Below are 19195 nucleotides of genomic sequence, written 5' to 3' on the forward strand. Positions count from 1 at the left end.
TGAGGCTGAGATAGGGAAGGAGGAAGGAAGTTCATGATGATATCCTCATAATACCCCCAGAGTCTGCCAGTGCAGACCACTCATCACATGGTCCCTGTATGACTAACCATCCTGTATGATGGGGATTTTTAGCGTCACGTTTCAGCTTTTTTGTGACACACTATACTCCCTTTCACGTAGTCTAGGGTAGCTGCACAAATGCATATGTACCTAGATGGTTTAAGGCGCGGGCTGAGACGCCTCGGGGTTGAAGGCAGTGCACCACCTCCATGTAATGGAGGTGTTTGTGGCGGGAAACACAACACACGTGACGTCTGCCATAACCAACACCCACGGAGAAATATTCGTATCCTGTACTTCTGTACACAGACACGTACGCACTAACGAGCATTACGAACGTGACAGTAAAAAGGGAGAAGCCATGAAATACAAAAACAGTTCATCTGTATTCTTCCCCCCTCCCATGCGCTACATAATTTGAGATTCAAGACGAGCCGGTACCAAACTTGTGCGACTACCAACTAGGGAAAACTAGTAGGTAGACAAACTGATTCTTGAGGCTTGTCCCAGGTCGTATTGTTAAATCCAACCGTGACTCCTTGCACAATCAAACGTGCAAGTATGGTTTAGTTCCAAGACAACTTCTTCCAAACACACTGTGAAGCCAGCTAACAATGTGTGTACGACGTCAGCCTAGTCATAGCAACCGGTGCTCACTGGTCCCAATATTCAGTATAGATTCAATGTCGAATTCAACATTTGAATTAACTTTGCAATTGGATAGTGTGTTCACTGGGCGGGATGTTGTTGGAGTGTCATGGGGAAGTCGGTTTACAACAAAAATTTTTGTTGTAAACTAACCTAACGTCTATTGTGGGAAAGTTACTCGAATCTATAATGGCATATAAAATTCGTCTTCATCTTGAAAAACATAAATTAATAATTGAGTCGCAACATGGTTTTATAAATGGCCGTTCATGTTTAACAAATTTGTTATCTTTTTATTCTAGCATTGTTGAGGCAGTTGAAAGTGGTAAGGATTGCGATGTTGTATACCTTGACTTTAGCAAAGCTTTTGATACAGTGCCACATGAAAGACTGATTAAAAAAATAGAGTCTCATGGTATTGGGGGTGCTATATTAAGCTGGATTAGGGCATGGCTATACCAAAGGAAACAGAGAGTTAGTATAAATGGAATCAAGTCAGAGTGGGAAAATGTTGTAAGTGGAGTGCCTCAAGGCTCTGTCCTGGGACCTCTGTTGTTTATAATATATATAAATGATTTAGATTCAGGTTTGAGTAGCAACATTTGCAAATTTGCCGATGATACGAAAATCGGTAGGGAAATTAATTCGGAGGAGGACTCACTATCACTTCAAGTTGATCTAGATAGGGTTTTGAAATGGTCAAAGGATTGGCAGATGCAGTTTAATGCTGATAAATGTAAAGTTCTGAGGTTAGGTAATGATGATAGAGTTACAAGATACGAGCTAGATGGTGTTGTGATTGCGAAGTCGGATTGCGAAAGGGATCTGGGAGTTATGATTAGTAAGAATTTAAAACAAAAGGATCAATGCATAAATGTTCGTAATAAGGCAAATCGGACACTTGGATTTATTAATCGCAGCGTTAGTAACAAGACACCTGGTGTGGTTCTCAAGCTATATCTTGCTCTAGTTAGGCCCCATTTAGATTATGCAGTTCAGTTTTGGTCGCCATATTATAGAATGGATATAAATTCACTTGAACGTGTCCAGCGTAGGATGACTAAGTTAATTCCCCAAATTAGAAATCTTTCATATGAAGAAAGATTAACAAAGCTTAAGTTGCATTCACTGGAAAGGCGAAGAGTTAGGGGTGACATGATAGAGGTTTACAAGTGGATGAATGGACATAACCGGGGGGATATTAATAGGGTATTAAAAGTATCAACACAGGACAGAACACGAAACAATGGATATAAATTGGATAAGTTTAGATTTAGGAAAGACTTGGGTAAATACTGGTTCAGTAACAGGGTTGTTGATTTGTGGAACCAATTGCCGCGTAACATTGTGGAGGTGGGGTCCCTCGATTGTTTCAAGCACGGGTTGGACAAGTATATGAGTGGGATTGGGTGGTTATAGAATAGGAGCTGCCTCGTATGGGCCAATAGGCCTTCTGCAGTTACCTTTGTTCTTATGTTCTTATGTTCTAAATTCCTCCAACTGGTTAGAAATGTTAAAAAAAAGAGAAGGTCAAAAAGAAATTATGAAGTTCGCATAGTAGGGCAAGCAAAGACAAATCATAGTTTTTTTCATTTATATCGAACAAAGATTAGGGAAAGGATAGGTCCATTAAAATCTGAGGCAGGTCAGATAACTGATAATTACGAAGAGATGAGTAGTATTTTTAATAAATATTTTATCTTTGTATTTACTAAAGAGGAACTTGACATTATGTCTTCAGCCTAACAAATGTTGCATTTAAATGTTGGTGGGGGAAGAGGACAGGTTGACTAGCTTGGCAGTTGCCAGAGAGGATGTTACTAAACAAATAGTGAAACTCAAGCCCAAACAAATCCCCAGGACAGGGCGAAGGATAATGCCAGGGTCAAACACTTCGTTTAAGTAGGGTCCTTAAAGAATGCAGAGTTCAGAACAAAAAGTTCCAAGTAGCACGGGCTATAGTGAGCCCGTAGTGGACTTACCTGGCACAGGAGCGGGGCTGTAATTGTGGAGGATGAGCCCTTGGTTGATTGATTGATGAAGATTAAGCCAGCCAAGAAGATGAAGATGAAGCCACCCAAAAGGTGGCACGGGCATGAATAGCCTGTAAATGGTGGCCCTTTTGAGCCATCACCAGTATCAATAGATGATACTGGAGATCTGTGGAGGTGTGACTGCACCCTGCGTGACGGGAGATGTCTCCCGTGTGAATGTGTTAAGATGAAGACGAAGCCACCCAAAAGGTGGCACGGGCATGAATAGCCCGTAAATGGTGGCCCTTTTGAGCCATCATCAGTATTAATAGATGATACTGGAGATCTGTGGAGGTGTAACTGCACCCTGCGTGACGGGAGATGTCTCCCATGAATGTGTCCAAGATGAAGATTAAGCCATCCAAAAGGTGGCACGGGCATGAATAGCCCGTAAGTGGTGGCCCATTTGAGCCATTACCAGTATCAAGAGCTGATACTGGAGATCTGTGGAGGTGCAACTGCACCAAGCCAGCCAAGAGGTGGCACGGGCATAAATAGCCCTTAAGAGGTAATTTTTTTTATAAATGTATACTGTATACTGTATGCTGAGGTTGCATTTAAATCGTTAGGCTGCTATCGTGGAAGGATACTGCTTGACAGTATTGCTGAGGGTGTCCAGCTGCTGGTTCACCTTTTCTTGACCAGAAGAGTGGCAGTGTTGATGGCTTCAGGGTGGTTACTGCAAGACTCAGGGACTCATAGCTCTTCTGAGGTCGTTGGTTGCTTCACATTCCAGGAGATAGTGAAATAGTGGCATTTCTGTGATTGTTTGACAGAAGATGCATTCCCTCTGCCTGGGTTCACCAGTCTCCCAGTTGCATCCTTAACCTAGACATAGTTTATATAACCGAACATTTCCCTGTGGACTCCTTTTGGGATATTTAACCTTTCTAACTTGATGGAAGGTTAGTAACGTGGTAGAGGTGGGGTCCCTCGATTGTTTCAAGCGTGGGTTGGACATGTATGAGTGGGATTGGGTGGTTATAAATAGGAGCTGCCTCATATGGGCCAATAGGCCTTCTGCGGTTACCTTTGTCCTTTCAAAAAAATTCAAAATTCAAATGTTTATTCAGGTAAAGTACATACATACAAGAGGTTATACAAAAATTGATAGATTTATAGATAGAGCTAGTACATACAATGCCTAAAGCCACTATTACGCAAAGCGTTTAGGGCAGGAAAAACATTAAAGACTAAAACTTAATACTAATTGAGATTAAAGTATAAAATGTGTTGAGAACAAATAAAAATAAAAAAGAGGGGAACATGGCAGAAAAAAACAGCACAAATACAATTAGGTCGACAAACAGTGTTGTTTAAAAAAATAACAGACATGGGTTGACAATAGAGGGGTCAGGAAGGTTACAGGGAATTTATTAGGTAGTGCTTAGTTTTTATCTTAAACTGGTTGAGAGAGGTACAGCCTTTAACATGATTGGAAAGGTCATTCCACATTCTGGGTCCCTTGATTTGTAGAGCATTTCTAGTTTGACTAAGTCGTATTCTTGGAATATCAAAACGGTATTTGTTTCTGGTGTGGTGCTCATGGGTTCTGTTACAACCTTCAATGAAGCTTTTGAGGTCAGGATTGCATTGCAGTTCAGCGTTATATATATATATATATATATATATATATATATATATATATATATATATATATATATATATATATATATATATATATATATATTTGCCTAATAAGCCTAGTTTTCCTGAATTATTATATTTACTATAATTTTTTTCTTATGAAATGATAAAGCAACCCTTTTCTCTATGTATGAGGTCAATTTTTTTTTATTGGAGTTAAAATTAAAGTAGATATATGACCGAACCTAACCAACCCTACCTAACCTAACCTAACCTATCTTTATAGGTTAGGTTTGGTTAGGTAGCCGAAAAAGTTAGGTTAGGTTAGGTTAGGTAGGTTAGGTAGTCGAAAAACAATTAATTCATGAAAACTTGGCTTATTAGGCAAATCGGGCCTTGCATAGTAGGCTGAGAAGTGCGTTCTGGCTATTAGGTACGACATATATATATATATATTATATTATATATATATATATATATATATATATATATATATATATATATATATATATATATATATATATATATATATATATATATATATATATATATATATATATATATATATATAAAATACACATGAGAGGATGTGCAGTGACTTAATATCTAACATATTCAGAGATTTGAGTAGGGGTACCGAGTGATGTCTGGGGACAGAGTTGGATATTGTCCTAATAACAGCTTTGTGTTGAGTAATTAGAGGACGTAAATGATTTTGGGTAGTAGAACCCCAAGCACAAATACCATAGTTGAGATATGGATAGATGAGGGAGTAATAGAGCGTCACCAGGGCAGGGCGAAGTACATAATATCTGATCTTAGAAAGAATTCCAACAGTTTTTGAAACTTTTTTTTTTTATATATTTAGAATGTGTCCCTGGAAATTCAGTTTGTGATCAATGAGAACGCCAAGGAATTTGCCGTCTATTTTGTTACAAATTTGGGTATTGTTTATCCTGAGATTTATTTAATTAGAGGACTTATTGCCAAACAGAATATAGAAAGTTTTGTCAATTCTTATGTTCTTATGGCCTGAAGATACCATATTGCAGGGCAAACCTTCTGCTACTCTCTGGTGAACAGAGCCCTTGGTTGTTGTTGTTGTTTTAGATTTAGCTATTCAGAACGAAATGTCCATGTAGCATGGGCTATGGTGAGCCCGTAGAGCCCTTGGTTATGGTAGCACCTTAATAAGTGCCTGCACAGGTCGGGTTGGCCCCCACCCCCCCCACCAACCCCACAAGAGAGTTGTGGGGAAGGTGGCAGAATACACAGCTAAACATGCTTCCCCGAAGAGCCCCCGGACGACGACATAGCTTATTGCCCTTCTCTGAAAATCCCGAGTCTGTGACACATATTACTCATTTGACCAAATATCATCTGCCAGCAGAAAAGTGCTTGAATGTAAAATATATAAAAGAAAAGCTTGGTGTCTCGATGTAGTCACCACTGAGGACGGGCGCGTACCCGGCTGAACACCAGTCTAATTACTGCTGTCACGTATCCTAGATGACTATTCTAATTTCTTAGTCCAAATGGAGGTGCTGGCTGCCATATTTCGTAAATTCATGTTCAGTTTAACGATATTTAAGACGAGCGATTCCATCAGCGTCATCCCAAATTAAAACGGGTATTTTGTACATATAAAATATTATATCCTCATCCTTGAACATGATGGGTGTGCCTCCTTTTAAGTGCGGTTAAGCAGGCCAGTCACTTGATCTGTCATGAATGGTTAATGCAGCTTATTATACATGCGTTTTATGGCTCATGAAGGTGACTCATGTTTTAATATGGAACACTAGTATACACCCCAGTCCCTTGGCGTCCACGGTCAGCCCGTTCTCCTAAAGTTCCCCAATGTCAAGAAACTGTTGTACTAAAGTGCAGTTTTGGGCATGTACTCATGCATCAGTGTGTGTCACTTTTACCCCATAGGGAGTCGTGCACCAGATGCAATGAGTGATGCCTTTCACTTGAGGATTTTGGTCTTACTACGTGTTATCAACCTAGAAGAGAGGTTTAGTGGGGCTCGGTATACCTTGAACAAATCCACAAGGGCCGTGACGAGGATTCGAACCTGCGTCCGGGAGCATCCCAGACACTGCCTTAATCGACTCGGCTACGTCAGTGCTAAGGCAGTGTCTGGGATGCTCCTGGACGCAGGTTCGAATCCTCGTCACGGCCCTTGTCGATTTGTTCATTTGATGCATCATGTTAGTGTGATCTCTGTGTAACGGTATACCTTGCGTTGGTTCTAGGGGGTCAAGGTCCCCACGGCCTTGACCGCCGGGAACTTGGCGGTCAAGGCCGCGGGCCTTGCCAAGTCTCTTTTTAATATACAGTATATTTAATATTTACATTAAATATTTAATATTATACGACAGGCTAGAGTGTTGTACTATGTTACAACCCTGGGTTTTTAGTTGGAAACCAGAGGTCAAATTGAGTTCCAAATAATCATGTGAGAAGGATATTTATTAACAATAACGTTTTTATGCTGAGCTCCCGGACAGGCCCCCACTTGTTATGGGGGTATGTGGTTGTACTTAGAAGGGCCATTAGCTAGAGTCAAGATGTATCTAAAATAGTGGGATAGATAGGTCCGGCCCCCAAGGAACAAGGTTCCTAATAATGATTCTATGTTTTAAATTACAGGTCTTCAGTCTAGTAGCTAATCATCTACACTATTTCAACAGGATGAATTGATACATCTCAAAATCTAACTTATTTATTAAACCCTCTAATAACCCCCCATGTACATTGGTAAAGTGATTTGTTGTATTAATGTATATGGGGGGTTATTAGAGGGTTTAATAAATAAGTTAGATTTTGAGATGTATCAATTCATCCTGTTGAAGTGGTGTAGATGATTAGCTACTAGACTGCAGACCTGTAATTTAAAACATAGAATCATTACTAGGAACCTTGTTCCTTGGGGGCTGGGCCTATCTATCCCACTATTTTAGATACGTCTTGACTTTAGCTATTGGCCCTTCTCAGTACAACCACATACCCCCATAATGAGTGGGGGTCTGTCCGGGAGCTCTGCGTATAAATGTTATTGTTAATAAATATCCTTCTCACATGATTATTTGGAATTCAATTTGACCTCTGGTTTCCAACTAAGAACCCAGGGTCGTAACATACTATTAAAATACCTTGAATTATGCACATTTTTGTAATGCCAGGAAGTATCAGTAAATAGTTTTTTACGTAAAACTCTAAGACAAATAGACTTCAGCAAGAATTTGACTTCATGCAGCACATCCTCCACGCTTAGCGCTGTGGATTGATAGCTCTCTATGCTGTCTTAGGCTGTCACTACACTAACTTGGAAATATTAAGAGTTCTAATTGGGAATTTGGGACAAATTAGACACTTCTGCTAGAAGTACTGGACCAACCGCATTGTAGTGCATCATTTCCGCATTATTTCTCAATAATTTCTGAAACAAGGTTAACTTGTTACAGATATGTGTGCCTGCGGGCTGCTTTAAGCAACAACCTGTTGGACCAAGTCATCAAACCTGGCCCCAGGTATGGCTTGGAGAGTAGAAAAACTCCCAGAGCACTCTCCAGGTGTATTCACAAAAACAAATAGTTATACAAATGATGACATACACTTCCAATTTGGTAGACGATAGATGTTATCATTGACTAGGTACTGTCAAGAAGGCCTCTAAGCCGTTCACATGGTATTAACAATCTTGCTGTCTCAGGCCTCAAGCTGGTCACTAGGTCATGTGAAGACAGCAAATTTCGACTGGATTTTGGGTGATAAAATTTTATCAATGGTTTATATTGATATTAATAATGTAAATCATTGATATCAGCACACAAGCTCAGTTTGATTCAAATGTTGACCATGTTACTCGAGTTAATAATCTCATCTTGTCCTCATGCTTATGTGTAAATGATTTAGTATAACATTTATTTCAAATTTTTAATATATTTCTAACACCACAATGGATTTTTCAAATTAATAACTACAATTTTTCTTTTAGGTCTAATTGGATTGAAGGATACATCATTTAAAACTAGACAAATCATGGTCTGCAAGGGGGTGGAGAAGGAAGAGCATATTCATCGATGTCTGTGGGAAAATGTGGGTCCAGTGCCAGACCAGCCATTTGCTCAGTATGTCATGGACAAGATGAAATTTTCTGCAGAGAAAGATGCACTAGTGAGTTTCTGTTCTTACTCTCACTCCAAGTCTCTTATTCTTCTAATACAGTATAAAGGATACATTACTGTACAGTACTTGTATGTGCAACATTTTTGCTTTCATACATTCTAATACAAGTCAGTTGTAAGTGTACTGGGTCGATAAGATACCAAACTTAAGTTTATGTTGATTGCCACTTTTATTACTTGTTTGCAGACATTAATTCTAAGTCAGTATTTGCTATTTATAATTACTGTACAAGTGTGCATTACTTCTGTAAGTTATAATGAAAATTTTCATTTATTTTCAACAAGTTTTCCACAGAGAAGGTATTTTTCTGAGCTAGACCACTCGATTGCTTCTTCGCTAAGACAAGCCTAATCACCGCCAGACCTGATGAACTTTACTCCATAGTTCAACAGGAATTCTTGCAAGCATCACACCTGACCAAAAGTTGGAGAATGGAGACACTGGTGATTTCTCAGTTTAGTTTAACTTGACCTCCAGTTGGCATCTGCAATAAAAAATGTGATAATTGGTATAATTTGACGTCGAATACCAAAAAATTGTACTCTTGGGCAGACGTACACCAAAGTAACACTGTATACAAATTGTGCCCTTTAAAGGCCAGAGGAAGGTAACCCGAGACAAGTGCAGCTCGAGTGCTCTAGAACACCTGGCCACCGCACCAAACCACACAGCTGGCACAACCACACAGAGCAAAATCCAGACAGGAGAATGAGGCCAGAGATAACGTATGCTATGTATGATATCAGTTAACGAACTGCCGGTTTTGGTGCTTGAGCCGCCTGAACTGAATCCCTCCAGCTGACAGACAAGGGCCTGACAGCTGAGTGGACAGCGCCTCGGATTCATAGTCCTGAGGTTCCGGGTTCGATCCCTGTTGGAGGCAGAAACAAATGGGCAGAGTTTCTTTCACCCTGATGCCCCTATTACCTAACAGTAAATAGGTACCTGGGAGTTAGACAGCTGCTATGGGCTGTTTCCTGGGTGGGTGTAACAAAAAGGAGGCCTGGTCGAGGACCGGGCCGCGGGGATGCAAAGTCCCAAAATCATCTCATGATAACCTCCCCCTCTCTCAGGGGAGGGAGGTTGCTAATGAGTAGGCATGCAAGTTGATTAGACATTTGCTTGTTTGTCGATTCCTCTTAGGGGGAGGGGGGTTGGGCTCTGTTCAGTCTTGGGTTGTAATGTTTTTCCAGTAGGGGTTTGTAATGGTTCACCTACCTTTCTGGGTATTAAACCCCCCTGGTTGATAGCAGACATGACTATACTCTCACAAAGTGGAGTGTTCATAAGCCATTGCTCCCTTTGCCTCTCTGAGGGAACCAGGTTCTGGCTTGTGGTTCCCAGTAGGCAAAGAACTCCAATTAACTGATGCTCTACACTAATATAATGGATATCAGTCTGTTAGTGGCAGGGAGCCTCTGGGGCTCAACCCAGAAAATGTTTCATTACATTCAACACTTTTTTTTTATTTATAGTGTGTTGAAGTTCAAATGATGTTGGTTGGGGTACAAAAAAAAATGTGAATATGGTCATTTTTGGACTTCCCCCTGTAAGAATTCTGCTTATCCGGATGTCTGGCTTATCAGGATGGGAGCCCCTTCCCCATATAGTTGGGATAATGGAACTCGTACAGTACTGCTCTGGGGCACTCCTGGTGTTACCGAGAGATTGAGAGAGAGAGAGAGAGAGAGAGATATTATTGTTGGCTGTTAACTCATGTCTGTTGTTGAGGTATAATTGAATATAGTGTACAGTAGGGTTCTGTAGTTAAGTTTGACCATTGAGTCCATATTTTTTTTATATTTGAATTGCATATATTTTAAACAATACATATACCTGTACATACAGAAATGAATTTATGAGATTAGGTTGTAACTGTTGTTAGTTGTTATTTGTAGAAAATACAATGCTGAAGGCAACATTTTCACTGTACTGTTCAAAGTCATCATATTTCAGATAGATGCAGTATCGGGCGAAAAATTTAAATATGGTGATGTGATTTCCTTGGTTCGTAACCTAAGCTATGGCTGGCAAGAAACTGGACTTGAGGCGTGTCATGTAGTATGCTTGGTGACGCCCAATAGTATCCATGCCCCACCAATTTTTCTCGCTGCGGTCGCATCCTCGGCTGTGGTGACCCTAGCGAACCCCCTCTACACTCCAGGTTAAAATTATATTCCATATAATTTCCTAGGTAGCCCTAATAAGGGTTCTCTTTTTAAATGTACAAGATATTAGTTTAACCTGTTAGTGATCAAAATATAGCCTATCCTGTATTTCCTTTCTAGATTAAAAAAAAGTCATCCCTGCATTTCTGGTTTTCTGTAGTGCCTCATGCAACAAAATAAATGTTATTTATGCTATCTTAATGTGAACATTCTGTAACGAAGTGCTTAAATGTTTATAAATAGTCTCGAGATAACATCGTAGACAGATCATATTAGCTGAGTAAAGATTTTGTTTATCTATCCTTTAGATGAACTGCGTCGGCATATCATTGACAGTCAGTCAAAGTGGGTCATTGTCCATCCACTTTTTCTTGCTACTGTTCAAGCAGCTACAAAGGATTTGGATGACTTAAAGGTTAGTTGCATGTACTGTACAACTATACATTCATTTACAAAGGTTAATATAATTCAATTAATAGATACAGGGTCTCATATTTTTATGTTTTCTTCCTTCATGTTTTATAGTTATTCAGACTGAATAAATGTTTATTTACACATTCATTTATCATCAGGGTATTTATCTGTTGGGAAATGAAGCCAAAGATTCTGTAGAAGCCGTGTATAGCCTAAAGAAAGAAGCTCCTGACAACTGGGAGTGCCAGGGTGTGTGCGGTGATAAAGTGGCCCATCTGCCCTACTCCTCGGGCACTACAGGCCTACCCAAGGGTGTTCAACTTACAGCAACAAACTGGCTGGCAGTTCTCTCAACTGTTGGGTATGAAGCAAGTTCATTTTAATTAAATGTTGTTGATAATTTTGCCATTTTATTTGGCTACCTTCTTAATTTTTTTGAATATTACAAATTATATTGTATATAATGTACAGTACTATAGTGTTTTTGCTGATAATTCAGTTGTGCCCTATGGAAAAGCAACCTTGGATTAATAGATGATTATGATTTTGTTTGCTCAGAATGAGTGGTCCTCAATGTAACTTGACAAGGGTACTCTTTTTAAGGCTTCATATTTTGTTATCTTTTTTTTTTGTCATTCTATTGTATTGTCATTGTCTCTGTATCATAGGCTTAAACCTTAAGTAACAAGGATTTACTTTGAAGGAAAACACAATGTCATTATGATACAAAAAATACAGGTAAATGGGGCTTAGAAATTGAAACTTTAGGTACAGCACAGTAATTTGAAATATAAAATGTAATTTTATGATCGATGATGTGTATACAGTATTTATATATATTTCTTGCATGCAGATTTAAATGCCGAGATTTAGCTGATAATTTTTAACCCGTAAATGGCTTGGGTATTAAAATCCCACAGTACAGTGTTCATGACAAAAAATTGTTCACAAATCTAATGTATAGTTGTTGTATTTGGCAATTCATGCACAGGCTATAATTGCAGACAGCTATTGGAAGTATGTCAAGGTTAAGGATATAGATTGAGAATTGCAAAGAAAGTGGGGTTGATATATGATGGGATTATGTGGTATGAAAGCCGAGGCATATACAGAGTTCTCGCTCCTTGGAAATAACTTTGGCCTTAAACATTTTGGCCATTATATTTATGTAGTACAATAGTTTATGAATATTTTCTCTCGGATGAAGACAGCTATGTGAATATCTTGTTAAATTGAAGATTCTTGAAGGAAAGCATTAAATGAGCATATACAGTACTGTAATACTTGTTTATAAATAGTAATTGGTTGTACTGATTCAACAAACTGAAGTTGTGTTAGATAAATATTATTGTACAGAATATTAATTTTTAGTAATGAAAATCAATGAAGATTAAGGCCAAAAGAGAAGATAAAAGTAGTGTGTGATGATAAGTGGTACAGTAGTAGATCGTTGGTGTGAACGATTACACGCAACTAGTGTACCTGTTCAGCATGTTGATACTGTGACCACGTCACTGACTTAATGACTTTTCTTGCATCTATACTATCTGTATATATGAACATGTATTTCTCCTTTATTCCTTACAGGAGAAAGGAGTACTTATATATAAACCATGAAGATGTTGTTTTAGGAATTTTGCCATTTTTCCATACTTTTGGGATTGGCTTAATGCTGGCATCCCTCACCCAGGGAGCAACTATGATCACTCTACCCCGATTCATTCCAGATCTTTTCCTGAATGCAATTCAGACTTATAAGGCAAGTACAGTATAATTTTCATGGTTACACTGATACTTTATCTTCTTAAATGTATCCATGGTTTTGGATGAGATGTACAATATCATTGTATTTATCAACTATTTTTCAGTTCTCATTATTTATTATATTTCAAATTATGAAATGATGCTTAAAATAATCAAGATTGTCATTAAAACTGTGTGTGAACCTATGTCAAAGTAATTATTTTTGTCATCATATCTAAAGGTGTTTTTTTTAACTCAGGTTACGGTATTACCACTGGTACCCCCGCTGGCCATTTTTGTGGCCAAGCATGAATTAGTTGAACACTTTGACCTGAGCTCGGTTACTAATGTGTTCTCTGGAGCTGCTCCTCTTTCTGGAGAGATACAAAAATTACTCGCTGAGCGGGTAAGTAGAATTATTCTTTGTTTACATGTGTGCGCGTGCAAACATAGCTAAATTAAAAAAATAATTATTTGTATATACAAGAGGTCTTACATTCTTGTAAAGCCACTAGCATGCATAGCATTTTGGGCAGGTCCTTTAATTTAATCTTAATTTTCCCTGGAATACTACCTGCCAAATTGTTTAACAACCAGGTACCCATTCACTGCTGGGTAAATGGCTACCTGTTAAGGATTGGCGCCTAATCAATTCTTCCCAGCCAGGATATGAACCCAGGCCAAATCGCTGGTGAAGTGCGGGGCGAGTGTGTTACCACTGCGCCACGGTGACTAAGTACTGTATTACAATTACCAGTAGCTATGTTTGCAGGGGAGTGTATGATACAGACCTGTTTGTGGATACATGAACCAAATTAGACTTGTGGGTATCCGATATTATATTTATAGTTTACAAAGTAGAGCTTTGGGACACTACCTCATTTTTATAATTTTTTTAACCCTCATTTTTATTTTAACCATCTACCACTGGCGGATGGAGGAGTTGTAATATTTTTTATGCCTTTTTCTTTGAAGCTTTCTCAGTAGCTCATTTGAACTTATATGCTGGTGTAGCCAAGGCTTAAGAAGTGTGCTGGACCTTGGCAATTCATGCTGACCTACTGTGAGCTAGGTATAAAAGATGACTCTCTAGGAGGTAAATGAGATTGAGGATCAGAGTAAATCTTTATCTTTCCAAATCTTTCTTAAGAAAACCCCACCAGAAAGATTAGATACAACACAAGCTACTGTTCGCAGAAATCAATAAAATGAAGCAAACAAGGCAAAGGATCTTTGCTACGGGCAAACAGTCATAACTTGTAATGTGTCCAATCACCACTGGATGGCTGGGCAGGTCACCCTGGGTCCCGGCCAGTCATCCACCTCACTTGAGATACCAGTACTGAACCGCAAACACCCCAAGTGAAAGAAAGGGTCAAGGTGGGTAAATGGAAACAATTTAGGGCTCACCAAAAATAAAAAGGTGGGGGGGGCAGTGGGCATTAGATTAGATTCAGTGATTGATTTTTCTGTAATTTCCAGGAACTTACTCCAGTGGTGCTTCGGCAGAGGCTGGCTTTTTTTGAAAGAAAAAAATTAGGAACAACGATAAAGTTGTAGAGAACTTGTCCATGGAAGATGACAAATTAACAAGTTTCCTTCAGCACTGCTAACTTGCATGTCACCCTGCCCAACTGTACAATTCATTCTTCCATTGGCTAGAATTTTACCTTAACCCGCAGCGCGCAGGATAGCGCGCAGGACTCATAATTCTGTGGCGCGGGTTCAATTCCCGCACGAGGCAGAAACAAATGGGCAAAGTTTCTTTCACCCTGAATGCCCCTGTTACCTAGCAGTAAATAGGTACCTGGGAGTTAGTCAGCTGTCACGGGCTGCTTCCTGGGGGTGGAGGCCTGGTTGAGGACCGGGCCGCGGGGACACTAAAGCCCCGAAATCATCTCAAGATAACCTCAAGATAACCCTTGCAATGCACCAGCTGACATATTAAGGGGTGTGTGAAGTGCCAGCCAACATGTGATTATGTTCATATATCATAAGATTCAAAACTCCCATGTATACAAGGGGGGCTCACATTTGCTTCCTCAGGCCTCCAGGAACCATCCCCCATCTTGAATAAATACTTGGTGTGCATATATTAATACACATATACTTGTGTATATTAATACACATATACATATATCTGTATATATGTATATTTTCAAAGTTATACATAATGAACACGATCTTTGACATAGATACAACTTGTTAAAACAAAAACTAAATAATGATAAGCACTGAAAATAAATCGACAAAGTTAGTCCCATGCGGCAACTTGCCTCATATTTACCCTAAAATGTAACTGCTCCTAGCCACTACAACTAAACTACAAGAGGAAGAGACATTTTACTTAGATTTTCGTGCTTCCTGGGTGCTACTTAACTATGTACAGTATATCAAAAGAAAAAAATACTGTTTTTGGAACAATTTATTTTTGGCATACCACAGGAATGTCATTATAAAAGGTGCTCAGTTTTAAAGGGCAACTAAGTAGGTCTGCATACTAATGCACTTTTCATACAATCAAAGCTTTTTTTACCTATTTGAATGTTTACAGTGATAACTAATGTAATTGGCACATTGTTTACCGTGTATAGTTATGAATTATAACTATAAATTCCCAGAGCCAGACGTATTTAAAAATATCAATAAATTAATTAAAATTTATTTAGATCATTTCTTGGCAACTTCATTAACTCGCCCTTTGTTTCTATTTTAAGATTAAAATAAATTAATTTAAAATGAATTTATTCCTAGCTTTCAGGAGTCACGGTGAGACAAGGTTTTGGAATGACCGAGACTACATTGGGAACCCTGTCAAGCGAGTCTCGTGACGTGGGAGCAGTTGGAAGCGTTGTTGCTCACTGTGAAGCCAAGGTATGAGCTTAAATTTGTTATACATAAAACTGTAGATGTAAAATAAAAAGAAAGAATGAAGTGAATATTTAAGATTTGGGAAATATGACTGATACATTAATACAGTATACTAATTTTCATTCCTGAGAACTAGGCATTTGTCATCTTCTAATAACTAAATACTTATTGCATTAAGAACACTCAAAGAAAGTACTCGACTACTCACTCATTTATGTTCTCATCAGTGAGCCTGTGACTTTCAATTTAATTAAAAGTCCAATAGTTCAACCCAAGTAAAGTAACTTGGGTTGAACTATTGGCTGAGCCTCCTTATAACAGATTACCATAAGATGGCTAGTTATGGCACGTATGTGAGTATACGTGGTGCAGGTGGTTGGTGTAAATGCTTCATAAAGGTGAGGACTAGGGTTTAAATATTGGCCAAGGTGGGATGATTGGGCGCCATTCATTAACTCTTTTTTTTTTTTTCCCCCCCCCCCCCCCCCCCCCCCCCCTCCTTGTGGAACCAGAAATAATGGGAACCTGGATAAAAATAAATTGGCAGTTATTGTTCTTGGGGAACCTATAGGGTAGGTTTTCAGATGACCTGCGGTGGAAAGAATTCCATGCTTTGTAAACAAGGGTTAGAAGGCAAGTCCTGCTTTTGCACCCAAAACAGAAAAAACTACGTTGAATATAATAAAACACCTCTTTCTGGTCAGGCCTCGGTGGCTTTCTCTAGCTAGCTATATTGAGATAGCTCTTCACATAGTCGCATCAACCCCAGGAGTTCGTAATAGCCTACCAGAGCCAGAACCTGGCCCTCCTCAGAGGCACAGAGGACCAATGTGATCACCCTCACCAAGGAAATGTCCAGAAAGTACATGAAGCAAAATGGAAAACTGAAAGATACATAGAGAAAAGAAACAAAGCAGTAATTGAGTTCCTCAAACGATCAATCCAGTAGTCAGTTCAGCTTCTCCCCTAGTTTGAGATAACCATTGACAGGTGGTAGTACCACCAAAAGCTGCAAGCTTTCCATACCAACACTTGGTAGGTACATCAGTGGTACATCTTGGTAGGTACATCAACCATCACATGGTAAGGTAGGAGAGCAACATTCATACCTTTGAAGAGGCGAGACTAGGACATGAAACCCAACTCAAAGCAACAAAAGTCCAACAAGGCCCAGGAACACTGCTCACTTTCTGGATGTTTCACTGATGACGATGACTGTATCAGTCCCCGCTTCCAGTGCCTCTGTGAGAGGGCCAGGTTCTGGCTCTAGTCTGCAATAGGCTACTACAGACTTCTAAGAGCTGATGTAACTCGTGCATGGAGCCACCACAGTATGGTTAGCTACTGGGTCATCATCATTTGGCCCCTCCAGAAAACAAAACAAAAAAACATTGCAGGTGAAGTTTGGCTCTGGCTAAACATCAGATGACCAAAATTGGTGTTAGCAATTGTCTCGGCTCTAGTACCTTTAATCAATGTTAGAAGGCAATTTATAAACAACTAAAGAGAAAATTGATATTTGATTTTATTGATAAATATTATATATTTGGATTATTTACCTGTAAGTATAAACTTTAACCCACAGACAGGTTCTATTGGACTACTATGCTTCTGTTATTCTTGCTGGTGTTTTTATCGTGTATGTGTGTGATGTTAAACTTGGGCCCTTGTTTATGCATCTTGTTTATTTTAATGCAACTTCAGATTGTAGATATGGAATCTGGAGATTCTCTTGGTCCTGGTGAACGTGGAGAGCTGTGCTTCAGAGGTGCAATCATAACTAAGGTAAGGTTGGTTCCTGATGTATTCATCACCTTTTAACGAGTCTTACCATATAATTTTTTGAGGATTTGCTTAATGTCATTATTTAATTCATACTCTTTGAGTTGCCCATTTAATATTTTCTTTTGGACTGTATATTCTTTAGGCCATCTGTGTACAATGAGAATGTGTACTTATAATTTCAAGAGTTTTACAGGTTTCAGATATAGTGTATAGTAATACTCATTTTTACCAAACAGATTTTCACATATGATGGATATTGCTACTATTCCTTGTTGCAATAATTACAATCTTGTAAAATTCTAAAATCACATTATTTCCCTTAGGGTTACTTAAATAATGAAGAAGCAACAGAAGAACTAATCGACTCGGAAGGATGGCTTCACACGGGCGATGTCAGCTATTATAATGAGAAGAGGGTCTTCTATATTGTGGACCGCATCAAGGAACTTATTAAATACAAAGGCTTCCAGGTGTGTGTTGATATATTAAGAATTTAAAGTAGGGTAGTTTTTACATGTTATATCTTATTGGTTTTCAGTTCTCCAAGATTTGTTTCATTATAGCCTATTTGATCTACATCAGCGCGCGGTAGCTTTTAGAAGAGATAGTGCTTTCTGGGCAGGGTCTCTGCCCCTTCCCCTCCTTCTTTATTGCCTGCACCTTTTATTTACTCTTAACAATGTTATATTTATTCGATTGTACAGAACTTATTTGATTGCTGCATGACTTATCAGTCATTTGTCACAAATTCAATTTTATTTATTTTATTTATTTATTTATATATTCGAGTTCTTGTATTCTTGTACAGCCACTAGTGCACATAGCATTTCGGGTAAGTTCTTAATCCTAATATTCCCTGGATTACAACCTGCCAAATCGTTAAACAACCAGGTACCCATTTTACTGCTGGATGAACAGAGGCTACAGTTAAGGATTGGCGCCCAGTAAATCCTCCCCGGCCAGGATACAAACCCAGGACAAAGTACTCACGAAACGCCAGGCGAGTGTCTTGCCAAAAAATATTTTAAATATTGCTGATGCCACAGCCTATAAATAAAAAATTAAATTTGATAAGTGTTGAAGAGTACCTTATTAGCTAGATTATATTAGCTGTAGTGACGCAGGCTACAAGCAGCAACAGTCTCAGTAATCAGTCGGTCATTAGGACTAGGCTACAAGAAGAGTCTTAGAAATCATCTATAGATAATAAATTTGTTTTCACACTCAGGTTCCTCCAGCAGAGCTTGAAGGATTGTTGATGACCCACGAGGCTATTGCTGATGCTGGCGTTATTGGTGTGAAAGATGAAGAGGCAGAAGAGCTGCCCAAAGCTTACATAGTGCTTAAACCTGGGAGAACTGTTGTACCAGAAGATATTGTTAATTGGGTAAAAGGTAAGTAGTAGTTATGAAGAATTTAAGTAAGAGCATAGTTATGTTTCATTCACTTGCACCATCAGAACCTCAAATTTGTCACCACCAAAACTAGAGACTAGAGTCTACCGACCTGACTACAAACATCCTCAATAAGATAGGGTCTCCAGAGAGAGACCATTGGTATCCAACTGAAACTTTGTCTCTCCTGGGGTGTCTCCTATGCAATCTCAATTAAATACCAGTGGTTTCTCTCTTGGATCCTCTCTTATTGTGGGTGTTCATAGTCAGATCGACAAGTTCCACTCTTCTGCTT

At 39.0% G+C, this 19195-nt stretch overlaps 2 protein-coding genes and 1 long non-coding RNA gene across 4 annotated transcripts in view; all 3 read left to right on the top strand.

Annotated features, from left to right (window-relative positions):
• The window catches only part of LOC138363024 (uncharacterized), a 49231-nt gene extending 41362 nt beyond the window's left edge, over positions 1-7869 (top strand). Inside the window, exon 6 of the mRNA XM_069321791.1 lies at positions 7802-7869. The gene's annotated coding sequence lies outside the window, so the exon portion shown is untranslated. The remainder of the gene's footprint in view (positions 1-7801) is intronic.
• Positions 1-19195, top strand: part of LOC138363025 (uncharacterized) — a 439332-nt gene that overhangs the window by 411561 nt on the left and 8576 nt on the right. The gene's annotated exons all lie outside the window — the stretch shown is intronic.
• The window catches only part of LOC123745994 (uncharacterized), a 153173-nt gene that overhangs the window by 125402 nt on the left and 8576 nt on the right, over positions 1-19195 (top strand). For both annotated transcript variants that reach the window (XM_045727104.2, XM_069321780.1), the window contains exons 2-11: positions 8335-8513; positions 10482-10689; positions 11002-11108; positions 11266-11468; positions 12695-12866; positions 13110-13256; positions 15605-15724; positions 17426-17506; positions 17830-17976; positions 18735-18900. In XM_045727104.2, coding sequence (XP_045583060.2) covers positions 8379-8513; positions 10482-10689; positions 11002-11108; positions 11266-11468; positions 12695-12866; positions 13110-13256; positions 15605-15724; positions 17426-17506; positions 17830-17976; positions 18735-18900 — 1486 coding nt within the window. In that variant the 5' untranslated portion in view covers positions 8335-8378. The remainder of the gene's footprint in view (positions 1-8334; positions 8514-10481; positions 10690-11001; positions 11109-11265; positions 11469-12694; positions 12867-13109; positions 13257-15604; positions 15725-17425; positions 17507-17829; positions 17977-18734; positions 18901-19195) is intronic.

This window comes from Procambarus clarkii, chromosome 10, assembly GCF_040958095.1.
Source record: "Procambarus clarkii isolate CNS0578487 chromosome 10, FALCON_Pclarkii_2.0, whole genome shotgun sequence".
In the NCBI taxonomy this organism is placed as follows: Eukaryota; Metazoa; Arthropoda; class Malacostraca; order Decapoda; family Cambaridae; genus Procambarus; species Procambarus clarkii.